Here is a 19,577-nt window from a genome sequence, read left to right as displayed (position 1 = left end):
AAAATATTGACAAACGAAGTTGAAAATCTAAATTTTTAAAATCAAATTTCAATTTGGTCACAGCTTTATAAAAATTCAACGCTGTTAATAAAATACTGTAACATGAAATTTCGGAGTAAAAAAATCAATCCACGCATCCCTCTGTTTCCCAAATATCCCGCCAACAATTTTCTGTTAGCTCACCTGCCCGCGCAGTCTCCTGACCAGTCCCTCTCAAATGTTGACCCTTTATTCTAGGTGATAGATATATCTGTACTATAATATGACTATTTCTTGTTATTTTTTGACTGGGTTTATTATTTTATCATTAGTATTTAGTTCTGTGGCGCCAATCTCAAAAACAGGTAAGATTTTTTTTGACTTTTTTCAAAACAATTTTCGGATTCCACCCAAAAGTTATCAGATTTTTCTCTATGTTTATACAATTAAAATTAATATAAACAGTTAAAAAGTAGTAGACTTTGCGGATTTTTTCCAATTTTCCAATTCACAGGATTTCCATGAGAGCTCACAGCCACTTTCTTACCGACAAAAATAATATATTTTCAGAGTTCCGTCTATGCTGTCAAGTTGGAACCAAATCTGAAAACTGTACATCGTATTCCGAACATCGAGACCTTATCGGTGTGGCTTGTTGTGGCAGCCACGTATACAATACATCGAGTCAATTGTGTTGCGATGAAAACGTACACAATCGGGACAGAGGTTAGGTCTCTTATCTCTGTTACCGCTAATGCGTATAAATAAATAATGCCATTTAATCAGCATTGTTTCAGGCGGTGTCATGGCTCATTCGTGTTGCGATACACAACCTCTTCGCCTCGATCAAACTTGTTGTGGAGGGGTGGTACGTTAGCAAGGGGGAAATTGCAAGATGGACATTGGTTTGTGGGCACGGAAAAATTTAGATATGTCCGAGAAACTTTTTATTGAAAAAAAAACACAAATTCTGAATTTATTCACATTAAAAAAAAATTACCAATAAATCCATAGGATGGGTTTAGTTTTGCAGTCCAAAATAAGTTTTCAAAATTTTCAACAAAAGTTGAAAAACTCAATTCGCCTGAAACTTAAAAAGTTTTTACTAAAATACAAATTCTGCCTTTACCGTTTGCCAAAAATTTCCTATTTTATTTTTTTTGTTTTTTGTCACTTATTTCTTGTCACTTTCCAGTAGTGAATATAAAAGCCACATCTTCTCCGGAATTTGATCTTTTATCACCTTTCAAAACTTGCTACCTCCTACCCACCCCCTCTAACATGGCTATTTATCACTTTTGAGATGAATCTAGATACAAAAAAGCCGCGCGTGTAAATTATGTCATCGTAGTGTTTTTCGATCTCTCCAATCTTTCCAGATTCATAACATAATTGGAGGTGATTGCTGCGGTAAGGATGTCTATTTCCAAAAGGATACAACTTTCTTGTGTTGTGATCGGACATTATCTGTGTGAGTTTTTTCAGTAAAAAAAACCAACACCACGTTTTCCCAGCCTCATTTAACGGCTGTCGTTGTCACGGCGTGCCGTAAAACGGTCGAAATCTCGTTCGTTTCGAGGTTGATGCCTCATTCACGGGCATCATGCCACACAAAACATTAGTAGCTGAACACAATGAGGCATTGAAAGAGAGGGATAGAGAAATTATTGTAGATGGTTGTAAAAAAGGATGGGATATGTGTAATACCGTGTATCCCGTACCGATGAGTAATTTCAGACAAAACCTTATGTTGTAATAATATATGACAGTACGTGCCACGTCACGAATGGTAATTGGAACGGAAGAAAACTTGTTTGATACAAGGCGGTTAGGAAAATGAAACATTCTCTGAAATAAATATTTGCCTGCCTGCCTAGGAGGCAAGCTACCCTCAAATTCAAAACATAATATGGACCAAATATTAAACAATTTTTTTTTGAAAATTACGAACAGTTTTTTAGTTTTTTGTCTCAAAAAAAACCCAAAAAATAAATTTTTCATCAAACAAATTACCACTCCCGAGAACTATGAGCCAACTATTTCTTAAAAAATTGAGTTTGTTCACTTGTTCCATTCGGCTTTTTTCGATCCATAGTTTATCAAAATCTTCACAAGTCTAGGTTTTCATAAGATAAATGGTTGCTCTTCAAAGACGCAAAACTATTAGAAAGCCCTAGCTTTTTCTACTAATTCCCATTAACTTGAAAAAGTTTCATTTACCCACCTGTGTGATCTTTTAGATTTAATCTACATGCGATCATCACGTTGAATAATACAATTCGATTGAAATTTTAAACACCTAAACTGTCAAGAATCGGTTTAGTATGGGTCTTTAAAAAAGTTGTAATGTTTGCAAGGCTACCCACTTTTTTCATGAAAACCGCTAAAGTTACATACACCGAATTTACATGTGTATATAGAAGTTGCCTCGGATTTGGTTTAAAAGTCAAAAATTTAAATTTGCAGTTGAAAATATTTTAACTGAAGTAAGTCGGTGAATTTCTCCACGACCTTCAAAACGACAAACCGAGAAAAAGTTTATAATATTTTCCAGTACTTTAGAAAAGAACTAGAATCTATTTCCAAAAATTTTTCAAGCTGATCTTCCAGAGCTATTTGTCTGGTTCATTGGAGACTGTCTCAACCAAATTGAAATACAGAATTTTAAAAAAATCGATTCAGTGCGCACTTTGCTTGGTCCTTTTTCATTTATCAATGGAATTTCCATACGTAAATTTTCACGCGAACAAACAAAATTTTCCAGAATGCAGACATAGGCTGCCAGGCAGGCGTATTCAAGCAGGTATAAATATGTGCTTGCCTTCTATTGAGGCCTTCTCGATACATTAGGCAAATTACCAAAAATTTGGAAATTCACCAAAACATGAGAAATTTACCAAAAATTGGTGTTGTAGTTTTGTCAAGCTATCAAAAATTTGGCAATTGATCAAAAACCCTTTCTTGAATGTTTCTCTTGTAGAAAATCCACACCAGATGATATTTGCTGCGGAAATGCCACGTATGACGGTGGAGTTCAGCAAATTTGCTGCGGAAATTCTGTATTTGACTCTACGGAATTCAATTCCTGTTGCCAACTAAACAATGGAACATCATCCCGTCCGTATCACTCTTCAACTCATGTTTGCTGTGACGGTCCACTAGAAAAGGCATCGACTGTCCGAGCATGTTGTTATCTTCGAAGAGAAAATGGCAAATTTATCGATACGGTTTGTTTTATTGGATTTTATGAGTGTTAGTACTCGAGTGTTAATTGATTATCAGTTGATAAGATAACCGTCTTTATTTTCAGCAATACGACAAAACCAAACAATGTTGCAAGTATCCGTACGATAAAATCTACTCAATGGGAAAGAATAAAAATTGTTAAATTTTTAAAATATCTTTATTTGAAAATTGGAAAATAAAAAGGATTTATTAATGTGATGAGGTATGAATATATTGTTTTTGGTGTAGATCAGTGAAAAAACGTTTTTTTTTCTGGTTTATAAAAAAGTAAAATAAATAATTGAAAAACTGCATCAAAGAATTGCTCTCAAGAAATTTTAATTTTCCAACATTGATCTAGTTGGTCGAAAAAAGTTTTTGATTAAAAAAAGTTTCATAAATTTGCATTCTTGAGAATATCAAAAAAAAAATCTGAAAATATCCGCAATTTGGAGCAATTTGACTCGGGGGTAATAAAACTGTAGTGAAAAAAATTTCAGAACGATTTTTTTCCAGTTCAAGATGCTCCTAAAAATAAAAAAGTCCAAGAATTCTCCAAAATGTTTGCCATTAGACACACTTGAAATCATTAAGTCTGCCAAAATCTACTTGGAGCAATATTACGGACCTCAAAATGTCTTCAGATCCGTTTTTTTTAGGTAAAAATGTCGCTAAATTTATTGTAAAAAGCAATTTAGAGGAGCATTTTTAAGTATAAGGGTAAAAGTATAATACTAGATTCGTGACTTTTAAAAATATTTTAGCTCAAATTTCATAGCCTTGTGATTTTTTTTCAAAATTTTTCCTGAAACCTAACTAATTTTGTCATAAGCATTTCTTAATTTTTCTCACAATCACAAAAATTATTCCAACATTTCTGAAATCCCAAGCACATTTATATACGCTTTTCGTCCATTTGCATCAAAAATACTTGAAACATGTGGAATAATTTTCGTCAATAATTTGACAAGAAATTCCAAATTCCAATCAAAATCCGGATAAAAACGTCGTCATTGGCAAAATGACAAAAAGGCGTCACATTTCTTTCATTTCGTTCAATTTGCATACATTTAGCGGGTTGCTTTCTAAAAGTGGCACCCCTCTGCCGCTCTCCGTTTTTCAATCAAGTGGCTTCTTTTTCTTCTCTCGCCTTTCCTTTTGAATACTAACGCCCATTCAAAATACAACAGGTAACGAGATCAAGACGTTGGGAGATGAAGCTGAAGGCCATCGAATGCCAACGGCAGGTGGTAGATCCCGCCCTTGCGCTGCCTCAAAAGTGGATACTATAAAATGAACAAAATGGGATCAGTTCGGCATACCAAGTTTGGTTTCAACACATCTCAATCATCATGAAATTCTTCTCTGCTTCTGCTTTTGTCGCAGCACTTGTTGCATCTGGAAACGCCTGCCTCGGAGGATCCGGAGGTGGTGGATGCTGCCCACAGGCTCAGCCAAGCTGCGGAAACCCATGGTAAGTTGGGATTTCTTGGGGATCTAGAATCAAAAGACTTTTGTCTGTTCTTACCTGATAACTTGTCATTCAATATATACAATTTCAGCGGAGGAGGTCTTGGTCCAGCTGGAGCCGGCCCAGCCGCCTACCCAGTTGCTCCACCATCATACGCAGCTCCACCACCAGCCTACGCTGCACCAGCCGGTGGATACCCAACTGCCGGAAAGAAGTAAATGATGCCATGAACTAAGAACCTTCTTTTTCTGTATATTTTGAAAAAGTTTAACTTTTTGTCTTTCATTGTTTTTTCTAAACTCAAATAAAAAATCGCATTCAATGTTTAGGCTGAAATTTAAAATGAATTCCGGAATGGATCTTACTCGGCATTTTGCAGAATCCTCAGCGCAAACTTTAGCAACTTTAACAGCCTTTAAATCAAGCTTACCCAGCTTTTGTGGCATTTATAAAGTTGCGGCACACTGCCAAGTTTAGAAAATCAAAACTTTTCACATAGGCACAAGAATGCCTGCCTACGTGCTTAGCGGTCCTTGATGACTCGACAAAAAGAAAAACTAACTATGTCTGCTTTGCCAACACTATAGTTCTAGGTCAGGCCGGCTCCAAGACTAGTTACGCAGTGCTCGCGCGGATCTGGTATACTCTATTGGATTTTACAAGTTCTCACAACTCAAGTTAACTTCTTTATTGAAAATCCAATAAATCTTTGACATTCCAGACGATAATTTATTCATCCTTGAGACTTAAATCACCCCAAATCTGAATACCGTAAGATTAAAACACATGACTTGCAAAATCTTGTTTTCAAAGAGAAAGTGGCGTCACCGCTAATTTTTTTTGTTAGTCAAGCGGATTTAGTACACCTTGGCAATGAAGACGCAATAGTGAGATAGGACAATAAAGTAGTCCGCGGGATGTTCAAAGTACATTCATAAGAAGTCTGAATGCCGTTAAACGGGAAGAGACAATAGTTTTTTGTAAATTGGATCTTGCATGACTTTAATGGAAAAAATTTATATGCCCCATTTTTCTGCTAGCCTTCTCAGGACTAATCTTAGGTCTCATTTCAATTTATCAGAAGTATTTTAATTTGCCAGAAAATTGATAACTAGCAAAATATTTGTATCTACTTTTCTACGGTTTTTTGAAGTTAACAATTTTAATATCTTTATATGTTTAAAGGTGGAATTTTGTTTAAATACATACACTTATCACAGAGCGACCGAATATTATACTAAAATACTCAAAAAAAATTCTAACAACATCCAGTCAAAGTTTTGGGAGATTGCCAAACTTTCCAAAAGTATGGAATTTTTCTGCGGATTTTCTTGTGACTCCAAGATTGCTGCAGGTTTGAATTTTTGTGATATTTGAATACGGACAATTGAGACACGATTTTAAAAATTGTAGATTTAATATTATAAAGCGGTAGAAAAACATTTGTGGTTGACTAAAAAACTTTTTTTTTACATTTTAGCAATGTTTGATAGATGCCCAGGTAATTTTATAGTTTTTTTTTCTCTCTGAAAATTGCGGTGGATATCAAATGGCTAGACATGCATACCAGCTAGTGAAATCCAACATTTTTTCATGTTACAAAACTAATCAAAAAGAAGAAAAGGATTGCGTAACATCAGATACAGTTCTTTCAATCTCTTTCTCTCTTTCATCGTATAGACGTTCAGGTAATTCATGAACTACCGATCTTTTAAATTAGCTATCCTGCAATAAGAGAGATTATTGGAAGCAAACAGGAAGATGTGTTTAATGAAGTTCGGATTAAAAATAAAGAGTTCTAAAAATCAATTGGAAACAAACTGAACAATTAAAATAATTGCGATATAGGAATGTTAAAATTTATTTTTCAAAAGTTTCAAAAATAAATTTGCATTTTTCAAGCACCAGAAACCTCTTTTTCAGAAGCGAGAAACATGAGAAAAGCAAAAAAAGAGCAAATAAATTAAACATATGTGCATTCTAGCTACTAACATTTTTACAACTAACTAAGTAAAAAGTAAGTCTTACAATAATCAAGTTTAAATTTTTTCAACTTTTAGTAGAATTGCGCCATACTGGCAAAAATTTTCACTTAGATATTTGAAGAACATTTGAGAACTTTGAAATATTTTTCCAAAAGTTTCTTCGAATGTTTTTCGAAAGAAATAAAATCAGGCTTTAGCCGTGTTATGAGGCTGTGGAATATAGCTTGTTCAGTTATCTAAAAAATTTTTAATGGGATAGACTTTTTTAATTAGAAAAAAGCGCTGTTCCTGCTTTCGGCGCAAGGAAGTAAGAATACCGGAGCCGTCAAGCTCCTCAAAACCTCCCTTTATATATTGCATGAGATTCATTATTTTAAGTATCCAATTCCAAAAGTAATCCATAAATTTCAGGTAAACCACACCTCATGTATCAATTAAATAAGCCGATCGGACTTGTGTTGAGAGGAAATGAGATTGTTCCCTTCTTCTGTTTAAATTAAAAATGTTCGGGTATAAAAGGATGACAGAAGCATTTCTTAACAGTTCAATCAATCATGCAACTCCTCATTCTCTTCTTCACCTTCGTCGCCTATGCTTCTGCCTGCTTCGGTGGAGCAACTCAAAATTCATGCTGTCCTCCACCACAGTGCTGTGGTCCACCTCCAGCGTGTGGAAATCCATGGTAAGTTGAAAGGATAGAATTAGGAGAAAACTAGTCTACGATCCGCCTTTCTTATTATTTCCTATAAATGTTTAAATGGGTCAGAATGGGATGTTCAACCTACGTTTGTTTAAAAGGCTAAGCCCTCGATATTCTATTAGCTGTTGAAGTCGTCTTCGTTTTTTTTCTAATTTTTCCGAATAATTTTTAATACGGCAAAAAGTTTCAATGTTCGGTTCGTCTAAAAATCCCGTGTGATGTCTTCACTACTTTGTAACAAATTTGTTTTTCTCTTAAAAACCTTATCAAACTACTGAGAATTCTAAAATTTACAGCGGAGGAGGATTCGGACCACCACCACCACCATTCGGTCCAGTTGGATATGCTCTCCCTCCACCACCACCAAACGGTTATGCACTTCCTGGAAAGTAGATGTTTGGCTCAATTGATACCGTGCGCAATGTTTGCCATGTTCATTTTTCTGTATATCTGGGATATTTTATTCAATTTCAAATTTAACACAAATAAATAATCATCATCGGGAGTTTTATTTTTACCTATTAGCAAAAAAATGTCAGACAGCTATGTATATATAGGGCTAGAGAGTTTTTGCTTTTCGTTATGCTTTTTCGTGATTTTGGCGAAAAATTAATTATTTGCATTTTTCGAGAAAAAGTGAACAAAAAAATCAAAGAAAATACCAAAAATTTCTGGAAAATGTATAACATTTTAAATTTGATACTTCGTTCTAGGAGTGCACTTTATGATTAATTATACCTGTGAATACAAAAAAAAAATTTAATTTTCGTTTCGTGTTCGAAGAAATAGTTTTTCATATTAGTACGCTGAGTTGGTTCTTGCATAAAGTTTTAGCTTTTTAAAACTTATATTTTTTCGAAAGAAACAATTCTTGAAAACTATAAGCGAGTTGCACACAAAAATGAAGTTGCATACAAAGCTGTGGGTGAACACCTAGATCAGAACAAAACAAAACAAAACACATTTGAATGCTGAATAATTTATTTGATCGTTCAAATGAAACTTTTTCAAATATACAGATAAAATTCTTCGAGCTGATTACTTTCCAGCAGTTGGGTATGCTCCTCCTTGTGGTGCAGCAGCGTACTGTGGTGGTGGTGGTGGTGGAGCAGCTGCGTATTGTGGTCCGGCTCCTTGGCTGAAATTAGGATGTTAATATGAGGTAATGAGTATCTATATGTATTTAAATATTATTTTATCAAATAACACTAACTAAACTTCTGAAAATATAGCTGAACGGCATTTAAATTCATTTCGGAAAAAAAATCAATTTCTGTACTTGGACTAGTTTTTACTTATTTGTTTTTATAAGAATGAATAATAAACAAGGTCCAAAGCTAGTCAAAGGGTTTTCTGAACAAAATTTACAAGAGCTTTCGGTGTAGTCTAAAATTCTGGTTGCAACGCCAGTCACTCCCTATCATTTCTAGAATCCCAGGGGATCCCTAGACTTATTAAACACCAACCAACACTTACCATGGGTTTCCACATCCTGGCTGAGCTGGTGGGCAGCATCCACCGGCACCACCTCCACCTCCGAGACAGGCGTTTCCAGAGGCAACAAGAGCGGCGACGAAGGCGGCGGCAGAGAAGAATTTCATGATGACTAGGTCTTTCACTATTTTGAATATTTCCAATTGCCATTTTATACCCAAGGTTAGGGGGAGGGAAAAAGAGATATCTGATAAATCTGTCTCCTCTATTATTTTACGAAAAACCGGCATCTTTTACGTAATCGTAAGAGTGAAATCATGCGGTAAAACGTTGCGTAATGAGAAGACTACATACGACGGCTGGCTGCGTCGGCGGCTAAAGCAAGTTTGATCGGAATCTTTCGTATACCTGTGAATGATCACGCACGATATCATAAATTGCCTATACTGTGGATCTCATAAAATTGAAAGTGTGAATGAGATATAGTTATTGCAGAGAAAGAAATATGCGTTAAGTTGAGTTGTAAAAGTACCTTGGATCTTCAAATTCCTATTTAACACTTCACGTTTGAACTTTTGATACACCAAGCTGCAAATATTTGACATTAAAAAAGTGAAAAAGATAAATCCCAATGCAATAACGGGTTTTTGTTTCAAAAAATAAAATGTTATCTCTTAAGCGCCAGGGTCCGCCCATTATCCACTCGGTATAAAAGAAATGAAAGCGTCATTCCCAGCATAACCTCACTGGTCATCATGAAATTCTTCTCTGCCGCCGCTTTCGTCGCCGCTCTTGTTGCCTCTGGTAACGCTTGCATCGGAGGAGGAGCAGGAGGCGCCGGTGGATGCTGCCCACCAGCTCAGCCAGGATGTGGAAATCCATGGTAAGGGACGATTTCTTGAGATATTCGAATCGACTGAAAAAGTCTGGTCTGCCACTCTAGATGCCTGATTTCTTTATTGTTATCTGAAGACTTAAAAATATCCCGGGAAATATGTTTACTGTAAAAATTTACCTTCAAAATTTTTATCTTCAAGCATCAATTTATTTAATGATAGTTTTGCTAGAATTTTGAGCTATCATTACGCACATTTGACACAATTTTTTTCTGACATTTCCTGATTTTCAGCCAAGGAGCCGGACCACAATACGCTGCTGCTCCACCACCACCACCACAGTACGCTGCTGCACCACAAGGAGGAGCATACCCAACTGCTGGAAAATAATCAGCTTGAAGAAATTTATCTGTATATTTGGAACATATCATTTAAAAAATGAAATAAATTATTCAGCATTCAAATGTTTCTTCCTATTTGATTTTGTTTTTTAAGAGAAAAGAGGGTCAGTATTTTCCCTTTTAGACTTGCACCCAAAATGATCGATCAGTGTTAGAGAGAGACTTCCACAAAAATTTAAAAGTTTTACAATTTATCTTGTTGCGAGAACCATCCCACTGAACCCATGAAGTTCAGTTTTAAAAATTTTGAAAACCGGTGAAGTTTTGAATTTTCATATTTTTTATAAAGTTCAGTTTTAAAAATTTTGAAAACCAGTGAAGTTTTGAATTTCCATATTTTCCATGAATCATGTCTTAAGATTTTCAAGTATATACGAAAGAGAAAACATTTTTTAATCGAAATTTTTCTAGTCCAAAATGTTTCTTTTCAAATCGATATTCTTAATTTCTGGTACAGAAAATAACTTTACGACCCCCTTGGTCATAAACCCGGTGTGGTGATGGATCTGGAACTGAAAATTTGCACCTAATAGGCCCGCTTCCGGTTTATGATTGGGTGAGAAATGCTCGAAATGTTCGGTTACCAGCGTTTAACCAAACATCCCCAAGCATGGAGAGATCCCTTCATTCTTCTATTTTGCATTTTCTTCTAGTTCTTGTTCACTCTCTCAAGAATGCTCCAAACATCTCAATATTATGGAGACCAGCGTTATTTCACTTCAAATTCGTACTCCTTCAATGATGTTATCAAGCCTGATAACTCTTCAAATCTTTTGATGATAAAACCAACTGTTGAATTATCTGAGAGATATTCAAGTCATCCATGCTCATCATCTCTCAATGATAATCAGCAGAACACCAAAAGTGATGGGATCACCGCTGGAAAATCTACAACACAGTGAGTTCTTTTATTGACAAGCTAGGACTTTAGTGGTGCTCGGCATTTGCCTGCAGCTTCTTGCCCAACTTTAGCTCTCAGCAGCTTCTTACCCAAGTTTAACCCAAGTTTGGCCAGCTTCTAATCCAAGTTAATTTTTTTTGGCGAAACTTAAATTAAAAGCTGGTGAAACATGGGAAAGAAGCTGGCGGCGAATGCCGAGTAGGCAAGCATGTCCTCAAATGTATGTGCCTGCCAGGAATTCTGAAATTAAGATTCGGCAAATTGATAAAATGCTTTTTAAACCTCAAAAAATAAATTTGTGAAAATAAAAAAATTGTCTAAAAAATACGGTAGCTGAGATTTTTTTCATATGTATCACTTTGTAATTTACAAACTTTTTTAACTTTCAGAAATACGCCCAATGAAACGGTAAATTTCAATTTTTTCAATAGTGGCTACCGTTTTTGCGACGTGGAGCCGATTAAAGAAGAAAAAATCTCCGAACACGACGAAAATCTAAAATCCAATATTGAAACAGAGCGACAGTACGTTTCTTTTGAATTTATTGGAAGAAATATTGGAATTTTCAGAATCCAAAAACCTACATCTACATCAAAAAAAGCTCCTCTCCCATTTGGAATCGAAACTATTTTGGGTCTAGAACAAGCCTAAAACTTTTAGAAACTCATCTCAAGATTTGTTTTCTAAATTTATTTTTTTTCAAATTGATTCCACATTGATTGTTTTCGAAAATTTCAATGAACTTCTTAGTCCCTCAAATTTCAAGTTACTTGAAACAAAATAAAAGTGATGTTAAATTGAAGTGAACAGAAATCAGAGAACACGTGCCCAGGAGAGGCGGTTATCAATATCATCTTATCAGATATAAATACCCAATTGTTGATTTGTAATTGACAACGTTTTTCCTAATCGACTCCCGGTCGGTCTTCAAAAATGTTGAAAATCGTTCTAGTAGTGCTGCTCGCGTTTCTCGTGCAATATGTATTCAAGACATTGTGAGTTTTTTTAATTCTGAAAAATTATTAACGTTTAGAAAAAGAAAACCAATAAGCGAAAAATTCGAAAAATAAAAATTAAAAATTTTCCAAAATTCTACGATTCCAGATTGATGTTTGACATCAACAAACGAACATATAACCATCGTCCAGGACCGTGCAGAAAAGTAGATGGACCTGTTCATGGATCAGAAGATATTGCCATTGTAGAAGAACTCAATTTGGCATTTATTACTTCAGGACTTGTGTATTTAATTGAAGATCCAACACAAGTAACATGGAAGGGCCAAATTTTTGCATATGATTTGTCGAAAAAGACGTATAAAGCTGAATCAATTCCAATTGTGAATTTGGAAGATGGAGATGGATTTCATCCACATGGAATATCTCATTGGATAAAGAAAGATGGAAGTGTTCGATTGTTTGTAGTTGTTCATTCAAAACAGTTTAGGCATTCAATTGCTATTCTTGATTTTGATAAGACCAAGTGGCAATTGAATCATGTAAAGACTGTCAGAGACGATAAGTTTGTGAGGTGAGTTGGGAACTTGGGTTTTGTTCACACACATGTGGCCAACTTATCCTTTTTTCCGGAAAACCCTGGTTGACAGAGCACTGGGTTTTGTACCTTTTTTTACTAATTTTGAAATATTTTGGGATACATTTTCCAATTTTCAGACCAAACGATGTTGTAGCAACTGGAGAAAACTCATTCCTTGTCTCCAATGACGGAGGTGCTCAAACTATTGTCGGAAATGCTATCGAAATGTTCACCGGATTTTTCAAAGGTGGTCTCGTGTACTTTGATGGAATGGTAATCCTCAAGTAGTAGGATCCTCTAAAAAATATAAAAGCTTCAGAACTCCCATTACCTTTTGGAGAATACAGTTGCAAATGGAATTATTTTATCACGAGATAGAAAAACGTTATTTGTATCACATATTAATCAAGAAACTATTGGAGTGTTTGCGTGGGATCAGAAGAAAATCACTATCAAGAAGATTTCAGAAATTGAGACTTTAACTGGATGTGATAATTTCTTTATTGATAATGAGGATAATCTTTGGTCGGTAAGTGGAAAATATTCGGAATTTTTGAAGTAATTGAAGTATTTATTAAATTTGACAGCTTGTGTCTTGGTTGAATCTTGCCTTTGCAAGAAAAACTTTTATTGGCGAATTTTTGGTATAATATTTTTCTCTATTTTCATAGTTGAACTTTGTGATAACCTCGAAAAAAATCAAGATTTTAAAACTAAAAATAAACCTAAACGTTTTTTTTCTAAAAACTCCAAAATCGTATAAACTTTCGATGACACCCTTGGTCGTTTGCGGATGGTTTAGTGCACATTACGCCCGATTTTGGTGTCAAAATGTCAATTCTAAGAGCTTCCTGATTTCACGAGCAAATTAATTTCAGGGATGCCATCCAGTTCTAAAAGACGCTGTCGGTCACCTCGGAGACGCCACCAATCCAAACCTCTACTCCCAATCTCAAGTTCTTCGTTTCAAATTCTCATCAGACCTAAAAAGTACAGAAATGTTAGAAGTGTTCTCTGATGATGGAAGATTTACTGCAGCAAGTGCTATTGCTGCCACTTTTGACAACGGAAAACAACTTTTGATCGGAACCGTTTTCCGTGATCTAACTCATTGTGATATTGATGTACCACTTGATTTTTGATTGTATTGAATGTTTAAATGAATTGTAGGAGAATTGATTGATGACTATCGTGTAGCTAAACAAAAAAAAACAACAAATTAAAAGAAGATAGCATCAATGACAGCTAGTATTTCATTCAACTTGTTCTCATTTTATCATTGTGTTTGATGCACCATAGTGGTAGAGGTCAGGTAACTGATAAGAGAGCAAGAGAGGTTTGATAATATTTTCTCGGTATTTTCCATGTTTACAATAACAAAATTAAACAAATATAATACGGAGTGAAAGTGTGTACAGCTTACCAAATTACACAAGTGCTATTAAAATATTTTTTCTAGAAAACATGTTCAAATAATTTATATATTTTTTCTGGAAACTGTAATTTTTTCTCTGAGAAATTGACATTTATTCCCCACTAAAATAAGAACATCACAATAATTATTATGCCCTGTAATTTTATAAAATTTTATAAAATTGTTATAAAATTAAGTTAAAATTAAAATCAAAAATTTGATCAGAAATTTCCAAAAAAATTTTTTAAGGCCCACAAAGTTGTTAAAAATTTCCCGTAATTTTGGGTAAAAATCATATTTTTTCATAAACTCGTAATATAAATATTCTGGATGAAAGATAAGTGACGTCACGAGTGGTTGTAAATGCTCTCGGCTAAAGTCAGTGCTCTCTAGGGATCTCACTAATTTCAGTTTTTTATTTGTATAAGTCTCTATGCTTTCTCTTGTTTGTCAGCAGAAACATTGTTTACTTTAACTCAACAAGATATTTTTCAGATCGATATAATCAAAAATGCTCGTGAAAGTTGTGCTATTCGGATTGTTGGGTGTTTCCATTCACTTTATTTTTAATACACTGTGAGTTTCTTTTGATTGAAAAATAAGAAATAAACTTAAATTTTATACCTGAAATAAAATGAAATGAAATATTTAGATTTTGCAAATGTTCAAGTGTAGGCTTCCATGAGAGACAGGCACGGTTCCAGACTACCTGCCTACTGCCTATGCGACAAAATTCTAACTTAAAGCCAGATATTCGATTTTAGCAGAGTATATATTTAGGCAGCATTATAAATATTGTGCACCTAAAGGTTGCCTAGAAACTGCACTGGTAGCCAAATCAAATAATTTCAAGATATTTTGAATCACTTAGCAACCTTCTTAAATGTTCCAGTTTTCATTCAAAAAACTTCCAGACTAACACTTGACATAAATAAGCGAGTATACAACCATCGGCCGGGAGAGTGCAGAAAGATCGAAGGCCCAGGTGACTTTACAGTTCTTTCTCTTTTAGTTTTAAACTTGCCTGACCTATGCCTACTTTATCTTAAACAGAAATGAAATTTTTTGACTTTGAAGCAAACCCCTTCAAAAGAGATAAAAATTGACGATGGGTAAAAAGTTGCAAGACTATGAAGTTGGAAACTTTTGTGCCAACGTAGTTTTTAGTGTTCATTTATACATATAATTATAATTATAATTATATTTGTTTTATCAATTCATAGATTTATATATTCACCAGTTTCACTTGTTTCAGTTCATGGATCGGAAGATATCGAAGTCATCGATAAACTGCAAATTGCTTTCATTTCATCTGGTCTTGTATATCTTCCAAACTCTGCTTCTGATGTGAAATGGAAGGGACAAATCTTCTTATACGACCTAACAAAACGGAGCTACAAAGCCGAACCGATTCCAGTGCTGAATTTAGAAGACGTGGATGGATTCCATCCACACGGATTGTCTCATTGGATTTTGAACAATAGAACTGTTCGACTATTCGTAGTTGTTCACTCGAAAACTTTTAAACATTCAATTGTAATATTGGATTACAATTCAGCAAAACGTGAATTGAACCATGTTAAAACAATTCGAGGCGAGAAATTTGTTCGTCCAAATGATATTGTGGCAACTGGGGAGAACTCATTCCTCGTATCGAATGATGGTGGAGCTCAGACAGCATTGGGAAACGTTTGGGAGATTTTAAGTGGTTTTTATAAAGGAGGATTAGTGTATTATAATGGAAAGGTTAGTTAAGAGAAATCGAGAACTTTCTGATTTTTTAAAAACTTTATTTCACATTGCAGAACACAAAATTCTGAAAATAAGTATTGCGCGACAAATTTGAAAATATCTCGAAACGAAAACTACAGAAATTCTTTAAATGACTACTGTAGTGCGTGTTGATTTACGGGTTCGATTTTCGAAAGTGTTTTGAATTTAATTTTGAATATTGACATCGATAATCAATTTTCCATCGTTTCTTAGTGATATTTTTGCCAAATTTTAATATTCTATTGATAAATAAATAATTTTAATTTATTTCGAAAACCGAGCCCGTAAATCGACACAAGCGCTACAGTACTCATTTAAAGATTTACTGTAGTTTTCGCAGCGAGATATTTTGCGCGTCAAATTTGTCGCGCAATACGCATTTTCAGAACTGTATGATCCTGTAATAAAACATGGCATAATTTGTAAATTTTGCGTCTAAAATATGGCTTTGGGTCTCGACACGACAATTTTTATCTAATATTTCAGAAATCTCAATTCCTCATGGAAAACAATATTGCCAATGGAATAATCTTATCTCGGGACCAGAAAACTCTATTCGTTTCTCATATCAACCAGGAGACGATAGGAGTGTACACTTGGAATCAAAAAGACGGAGAGATTCAAAAAATTTCTGAAATTGAAACTCTCACTGGATGCGATAACTTCTACGTGGACACTCAGGATCATCTTTGGGCAGGTTGTCATCCAGTTGTGAAGGACGCTGCCGGCCATCTCGGAAATGTTTCTGATTCGACACTTTATGGACCATCTCAAGTTCTGCGAGTTTCTTTTTCGAAGGATCTGAAGACGGCGGAGATTGTTGAAGTTTTGGCTGATGATGGAAGATTCGTCAGTGCGAGTACAATTGCAATTCCGTTTGATGACGGGAAACAAATGATTGTTGGTACAGTAGCCCGCCCTGCTATTCACTGTGATATCAATGTTTCTTTGAATTTATACTAGATATTATGGCAACGGTTCACTTAAAAATATCACAATGAATGAATAAATAGATTAAACAAAGATCTCAATGAATTAGTCATGTTTTCTGAAGAATTGTACAATATATCCTTTCGAAGTCATAATCGAACGCTTTCGCACCCAAACTGAGTATCGGGAGAGCCATGTCGTTTCGAAGAGCGGGCTGCAAACGGCTTTCTGGGATCCACTGTCGATCTGAAATTAATTCAATTTTTTATAGGGTTAAATGTATAAAAGTTTTAAATAATTTAAATTTAGTTTAGAGAACTTAACTAGATATTAAATTTTTGAAATGAAATGGAAACGATTTTTCCGCCAAAAACCTATCGAGACCCATGGTTTGGGGGCGGAGCGCGTTTCCACGTCGATTTCAATTGAGCATTCCCAATAATATTTCTACTATTAGGTGTATTTAGTGAAGTTTTTCAAATTCATAAACCAATTTCTTACCTCACAGAAAGTCTTGAAAATATTATTTGTTGGGAATGGAGTTGGATCGTTGTGAACTAGAAGCTGCACATCATTATCATTCGCCAGTGCTTGCAGCTCTGGAGGAACTTGACAGCATCCATCCAATCTAACGTGGTTGATACTCGGCTTCACGTCGAAATGGTCGATAATTGTTTTAAGTTGACGAGCAGAGAAATCGGAAACTCCAATTGACGCGATCTCGGATGTCTCGACGAGCTTCTCCATGTAGGTGTACAAAGGCTTCACCTTCTCAAACCATCGATTGTTCTCGTCCTCTTCGGATTCGCCGTCGATGAGGTCAAGTTCAGGGAATGACAAAATGAGAACCTATAAAATATAATATTAACATTTAAAAATGAATTTAAAAGTCAAAACCTCAATATCCTTCGTTTTCAGCTGCTCTTTCAGACTTGTCACGGCTTGATCAATTTGCTGAACATCCCAAGCCGACAGGAAAACCTTCATGGTGATTTTGATCTCATCTCTCTCGTAATTGTCGATATGGTCATTATCACAGAGCAACAAGCAGCTGTTTTCCTGAAATTTGCTCATTTGAGCATCTTTTAAAAATTAATTGATCTACCTTGAAGTCGTCAGCGATAGGATTGGAGCTCAATTGAAGATCGAGACAAGCCGCCAGTTCCTCCGCAGAAGTTTCAAATCGACGAACCTGAAAATGAAGAAGTTGAAAATTTATTTTACAGCTTGAAATGGCGAATTTCATTTGCGTCCCATGAGATTTTTCAAATGCGCGGCAGAAAATATTCTCAGTGGAGCGCGCTTGCATCGTAGGATTTACGATATTTATTTACTCGGTAACTTTCTTTCGTGCTAATTTCAGTTTTTCAACGATTATCGATCATTTTTGTCGATTTCCCATCGGTTATAACAAAAACTGTTCCCCGTTCCCAACCCCCGTTGCGTTTTCCGACACAAAAAAAGCATGAATTGGCCTATCTGGACGCCGTCTTTCGTCCCGCTCAAGCCTGTTTTCTGACAGGTTTTTATCACACACACACACACACACAACACTCTTGCCTCCATTCGTTTTCGTCTTTTCATAAGGGTCACTTGGTGCCGCCCGGTGCATCTTACCTTCAATTGTGTGTATCCATTAACGTTGCCGGTGTGAAGACGAAATCGGGTCAACGAGGAGAGATTGCTCAGAAATTGGTGGCAGTACGTCATTTTTCGAATGTGCTGCACTGAAAGAAAAGGACGTACACACTTTAAAAGTCGACGAAAATTGAGAAAGGTATATAAGAGACAAATAGAGCTCTCCGGGATGAACACCGATAGAGAGCAACTGCAGCAGTCTTGCTCTCGCGGAAATGACGAATGAAACAACATGACAAAATGGAATTGTCATCGTTTTTAGTTCGGCGCTCTCTAATTCTCTTTCTTTCCTTTTTCACATGCTTCTTCGCCTAAAGTCTCCGATTTCTCATCTCTCTCACCACCTTTATTTTCATTTCGCCTCCATTGGAAACCAAAACCACACACAGAATTGCTTGATGTGATTGCGATCTCGATTACATCACTCGTCGGGAGAGGAATTGTTTGGATATATTAGGGGTTGTATAGACAAAAAAAACCTAACATTAATGAATGATCGATAGAATTTAGCAAAAAAAGGAGAAACGGTACTGTGTATTTTGAATAAAAATTTAAAAATAAACCCCAAAATGCGCTCAAATAAACGAATTTTGTGATAAAACTTTTCAAAAATTCAGCCAAGCTTTGCTAAAATCCTCAGTTTTGGTCACTTTACCCGTGGACAATTCAAAATATCAACATCCGACCGCTGCGACACGGAAAAATTACCAAATTTGGAGATTTCAGCTGAAATTTTCTTTTTTTTTTCGAAATTTAGATATTTTTATATTCGAGAAGTTTGATTTGAGCCCATTTTGAGGTTGTACCTTCAAAATACCTAGAACCGTTACTTCTCCTTTAAGTTTTTTTTTGATAAGCCAAGATTTCCATTGCAAAAATCAAATTCTTATTGTAACAAAAATTAAAACGGATAGAGAAATATCTCTCTCCGTCTCTTCGTCATTTCGAAAATGATCAGTTTCGTTTTCTGACGAAAAAATTAGTTTATCTTCTTTTTATCTCAAAATCACGGCTTCAAATATAAAAAATCACTGCTATTTTAAAAGGAATTTTGAATTTTTGAAAAAATGTTGTATTTTTTAAATCAAAAATTCGGAGTAATATATTTAAAAATTGACTTTTTTCATTTTCATCAATTTTAGTTGCAATAATTACCGAAAAACCCTGCAAATTGTCGCATTTCAACGAAAATTCCGTTCGGAAAAGGATGGAAAATGAAGAGGCGTGGTGGGCGGTGTTTGAACTGGCGGCGCAGTTAGATCTGCAGGTTCTCTCTACCGTACCCCTCCTCCCCTCTCCCTCTCTCTCATTCAGTTCATTCATCGATTTTCGCATTTTCCTATCGACTCATCCG

General features: G+C 35.3%; 9 protein-coding genes across 10 annotated transcripts; 7 read left to right on the top strand and 2 right to left on the bottom strand.

The window, feature by feature from the left end:
• The first annotated feature begins 242 nt into the window (after positions 1 to 242).
• R12E2.8 (Galaxin-like repeats domain-containing protein) lies at positions 243 to 3,419 on the top strand. The gene is made up of 6 exons (NM_058911.4): positions 243 to 344; positions 550 to 705; positions 777 to 847; positions 1,359 to 1,450; positions 2,960 to 3,206; positions 3,290 to 3,419. The coding sequence occupies exons 1-6, from the start codon at positions 263 to 265 to the stop codon at positions 3,365 to 3,367; spliced, it is 726 nt and encodes a 241-aa protein (NP_491312.2). The 5' UTR covers positions 243 to 262; the 3' UTR covers positions 3,368 to 3,419.
• Positions 3,420 to 4,536: 1,117 nt separating this feature from the next.
• Positions 4,537 to 4,995, top strand: R12E2.7 (uncharacterized protein). The gene is made up of 2 exons (NM_058910.9): positions 4,537 to 4,678; positions 4,767 to 4,995. The coding sequence occupies exons 1-2, from the start codon at positions 4,557 to 4,559 to the stop codon at positions 4,891 to 4,893; spliced, it is 249 nt and encodes an 82-aa protein (NP_491311.1). The 5' UTR covers positions 4,537 to 4,556; the 3' UTR covers positions 4,894 to 4,995.
• A 2,204-nt stretch (positions 4,996 to 7,199) lies between these two features.
• Positions 7,200 to 7,858, top strand: R12E2.6 (Mini-collagen). The gene is made up of 2 exons (NM_058909.3): positions 7,200 to 7,342; positions 7,657 to 7,858. The coding sequence occupies exons 1-2, from the start codon at positions 7,215 to 7,217 to the stop codon at positions 7,751 to 7,753; spliced, it is 225 nt and encodes a 74-aa protein (NP_491310.1). The 5' UTR covers positions 7,200 to 7,214; the 3' UTR covers positions 7,754 to 7,858.
• Positions 7,859 to 8,322: 464 nt separating this feature from the next.
• Positions 8,323 to 8,980, bottom strand: R12E2.14 (uncharacterized protein). Its single transcript, NM_058908.8, has 2 exons — positions 8,837 to 8,980; positions 8,323 to 8,498 (listed from the first exon to the last, which is right to left on the bottom strand). The coding sequence occupies exons 1-2, from the start codon at positions 8,959 to 8,961 to the stop codon at positions 8,399 to 8,401; spliced, it is 225 nt and encodes a 74-aa protein (NP_491309.1). The 5' UTR covers positions 8,962 to 8,980; the 3' UTR covers positions 8,323 to 8,398.
• A 551-nt stretch (positions 8,981 to 9,531) lies between these two features.
• Positions 9,532 to 10,091, top strand: R12E2.15 (uncharacterized protein). Its single transcript, NM_001392100.2, has 2 exons — positions 9,532 to 9,677; positions 9,924 to 10,091. The coding sequence occupies exons 1-2, from the start codon at positions 9,550 to 9,552 to the stop codon at positions 10,018 to 10,020; spliced, it is 225 nt and encodes a 74-aa protein (NP_001379702.1). The 5' UTR covers positions 9,532 to 9,549; the 3' UTR covers positions 10,021 to 10,091.
• Positions 10,092 to 10,668: 577 nt separating this feature from the next.
• Positions 10,669 to 11,688, top strand: E01A2.8 (uncharacterized protein). The gene is made up of 3 exons (NM_058906.5): positions 10,669 to 10,929; positions 11,322 to 11,456; positions 11,502 to 11,688. The coding sequence occupies exons 1-3, from the start codon at positions 10,706 to 10,708 to the stop codon at positions 11,581 to 11,583; spliced, it is 441 nt and encodes a 146-aa protein (NP_491307.3). The 5' UTR covers positions 10,669 to 10,705; the 3' UTR covers positions 11,584 to 11,688.
• Positions 11,689 to 11,839: 151 nt separating this feature from the next.
• Positions 11,840 to 13,646, top strand: poml-3 (SMP-30/Gluconolactonase/LRE-like region domain-containing protein). The gene is made up of 5 exons (NM_001128968.4): positions 11,840 to 11,927; positions 12,037 to 12,462; positions 12,606 to 12,741; positions 12,788 to 12,997; positions 13,347 to 13,646. Exons 1-5 carry the CDS (start codon positions 11,866 to 11,868, stop codon positions 13,608 to 13,610), a joined length of 1,098 nt encoding a protein of 365 aa, NP_001122440.1. The 5' UTR covers positions 11,840 to 11,865; the 3' UTR covers positions 13,611 to 13,646.
• Positions 13,647 to 14,377: 731 nt separating this feature from the next.
• On the top strand, positions 14,378 to 16,679 carry poml-2 (Arylesterase). The gene is made up of 4 exons (NM_058905.5): positions 14,378 to 14,458; positions 14,797 to 14,867; positions 15,138 to 15,628; positions 16,142 to 16,679. Exons 1-4 carry the CDS (start codon positions 14,394 to 14,396, stop codon positions 16,616 to 16,618), a joined length of 1,104 nt encoding a protein of 367 aa, NP_491306.1. The 5' UTR covers positions 14,378 to 14,393; the 3' UTR covers positions 16,619 to 16,679.
• Positions 16,594 to 19,403, bottom strand: gclm-1 (GCS light chain; the record flags this gene model as incomplete). Of its 2 annotated transcripts, NM_001379700.1 has the most annotated exons (6): positions 16,691 to 16,831; positions 17,087 to 17,434; positions 17,483 to 17,644; positions 17,691 to 17,777; positions 18,203 to 18,312; positions 19,379 to 19,403. In NM_001379700.1, 6 exons carry the CDS (start codon positions 19,401 to 19,403, stop codon positions 16,691 to 16,693), a joined length of 873 nt encoding a protein of 290 aa, NP_001367719.1. The 2 variants fall into 2 exon arrangements, with proteins under 2 accessions (NP_001379848.1, NP_001367719.1); NM_001392097.1 differs by lacking the exon at positions 19,379 to 19,403 and having other exon boundaries at positions 16,594 to 16,831.
• Positions 19,404 to 19,577: the final 174 nt, after the last annotated feature.

The sequence above is a fragment of the Caenorhabditis elegans genome, chromosome I (genome assembly GCF_000002985.6).
Source record: "Caenorhabditis elegans chromosome I".
Classification (NCBI taxonomy): domain Eukaryota; kingdom Metazoa; phylum Nematoda; class Chromadorea; order Rhabditida; family Rhabditidae; genus Caenorhabditis; species Caenorhabditis elegans.
The sequence above is the reverse complement of the archived record's forward strand: the minus strand, read 5'-3'. Positions and strand labels throughout refer to the sequence as shown.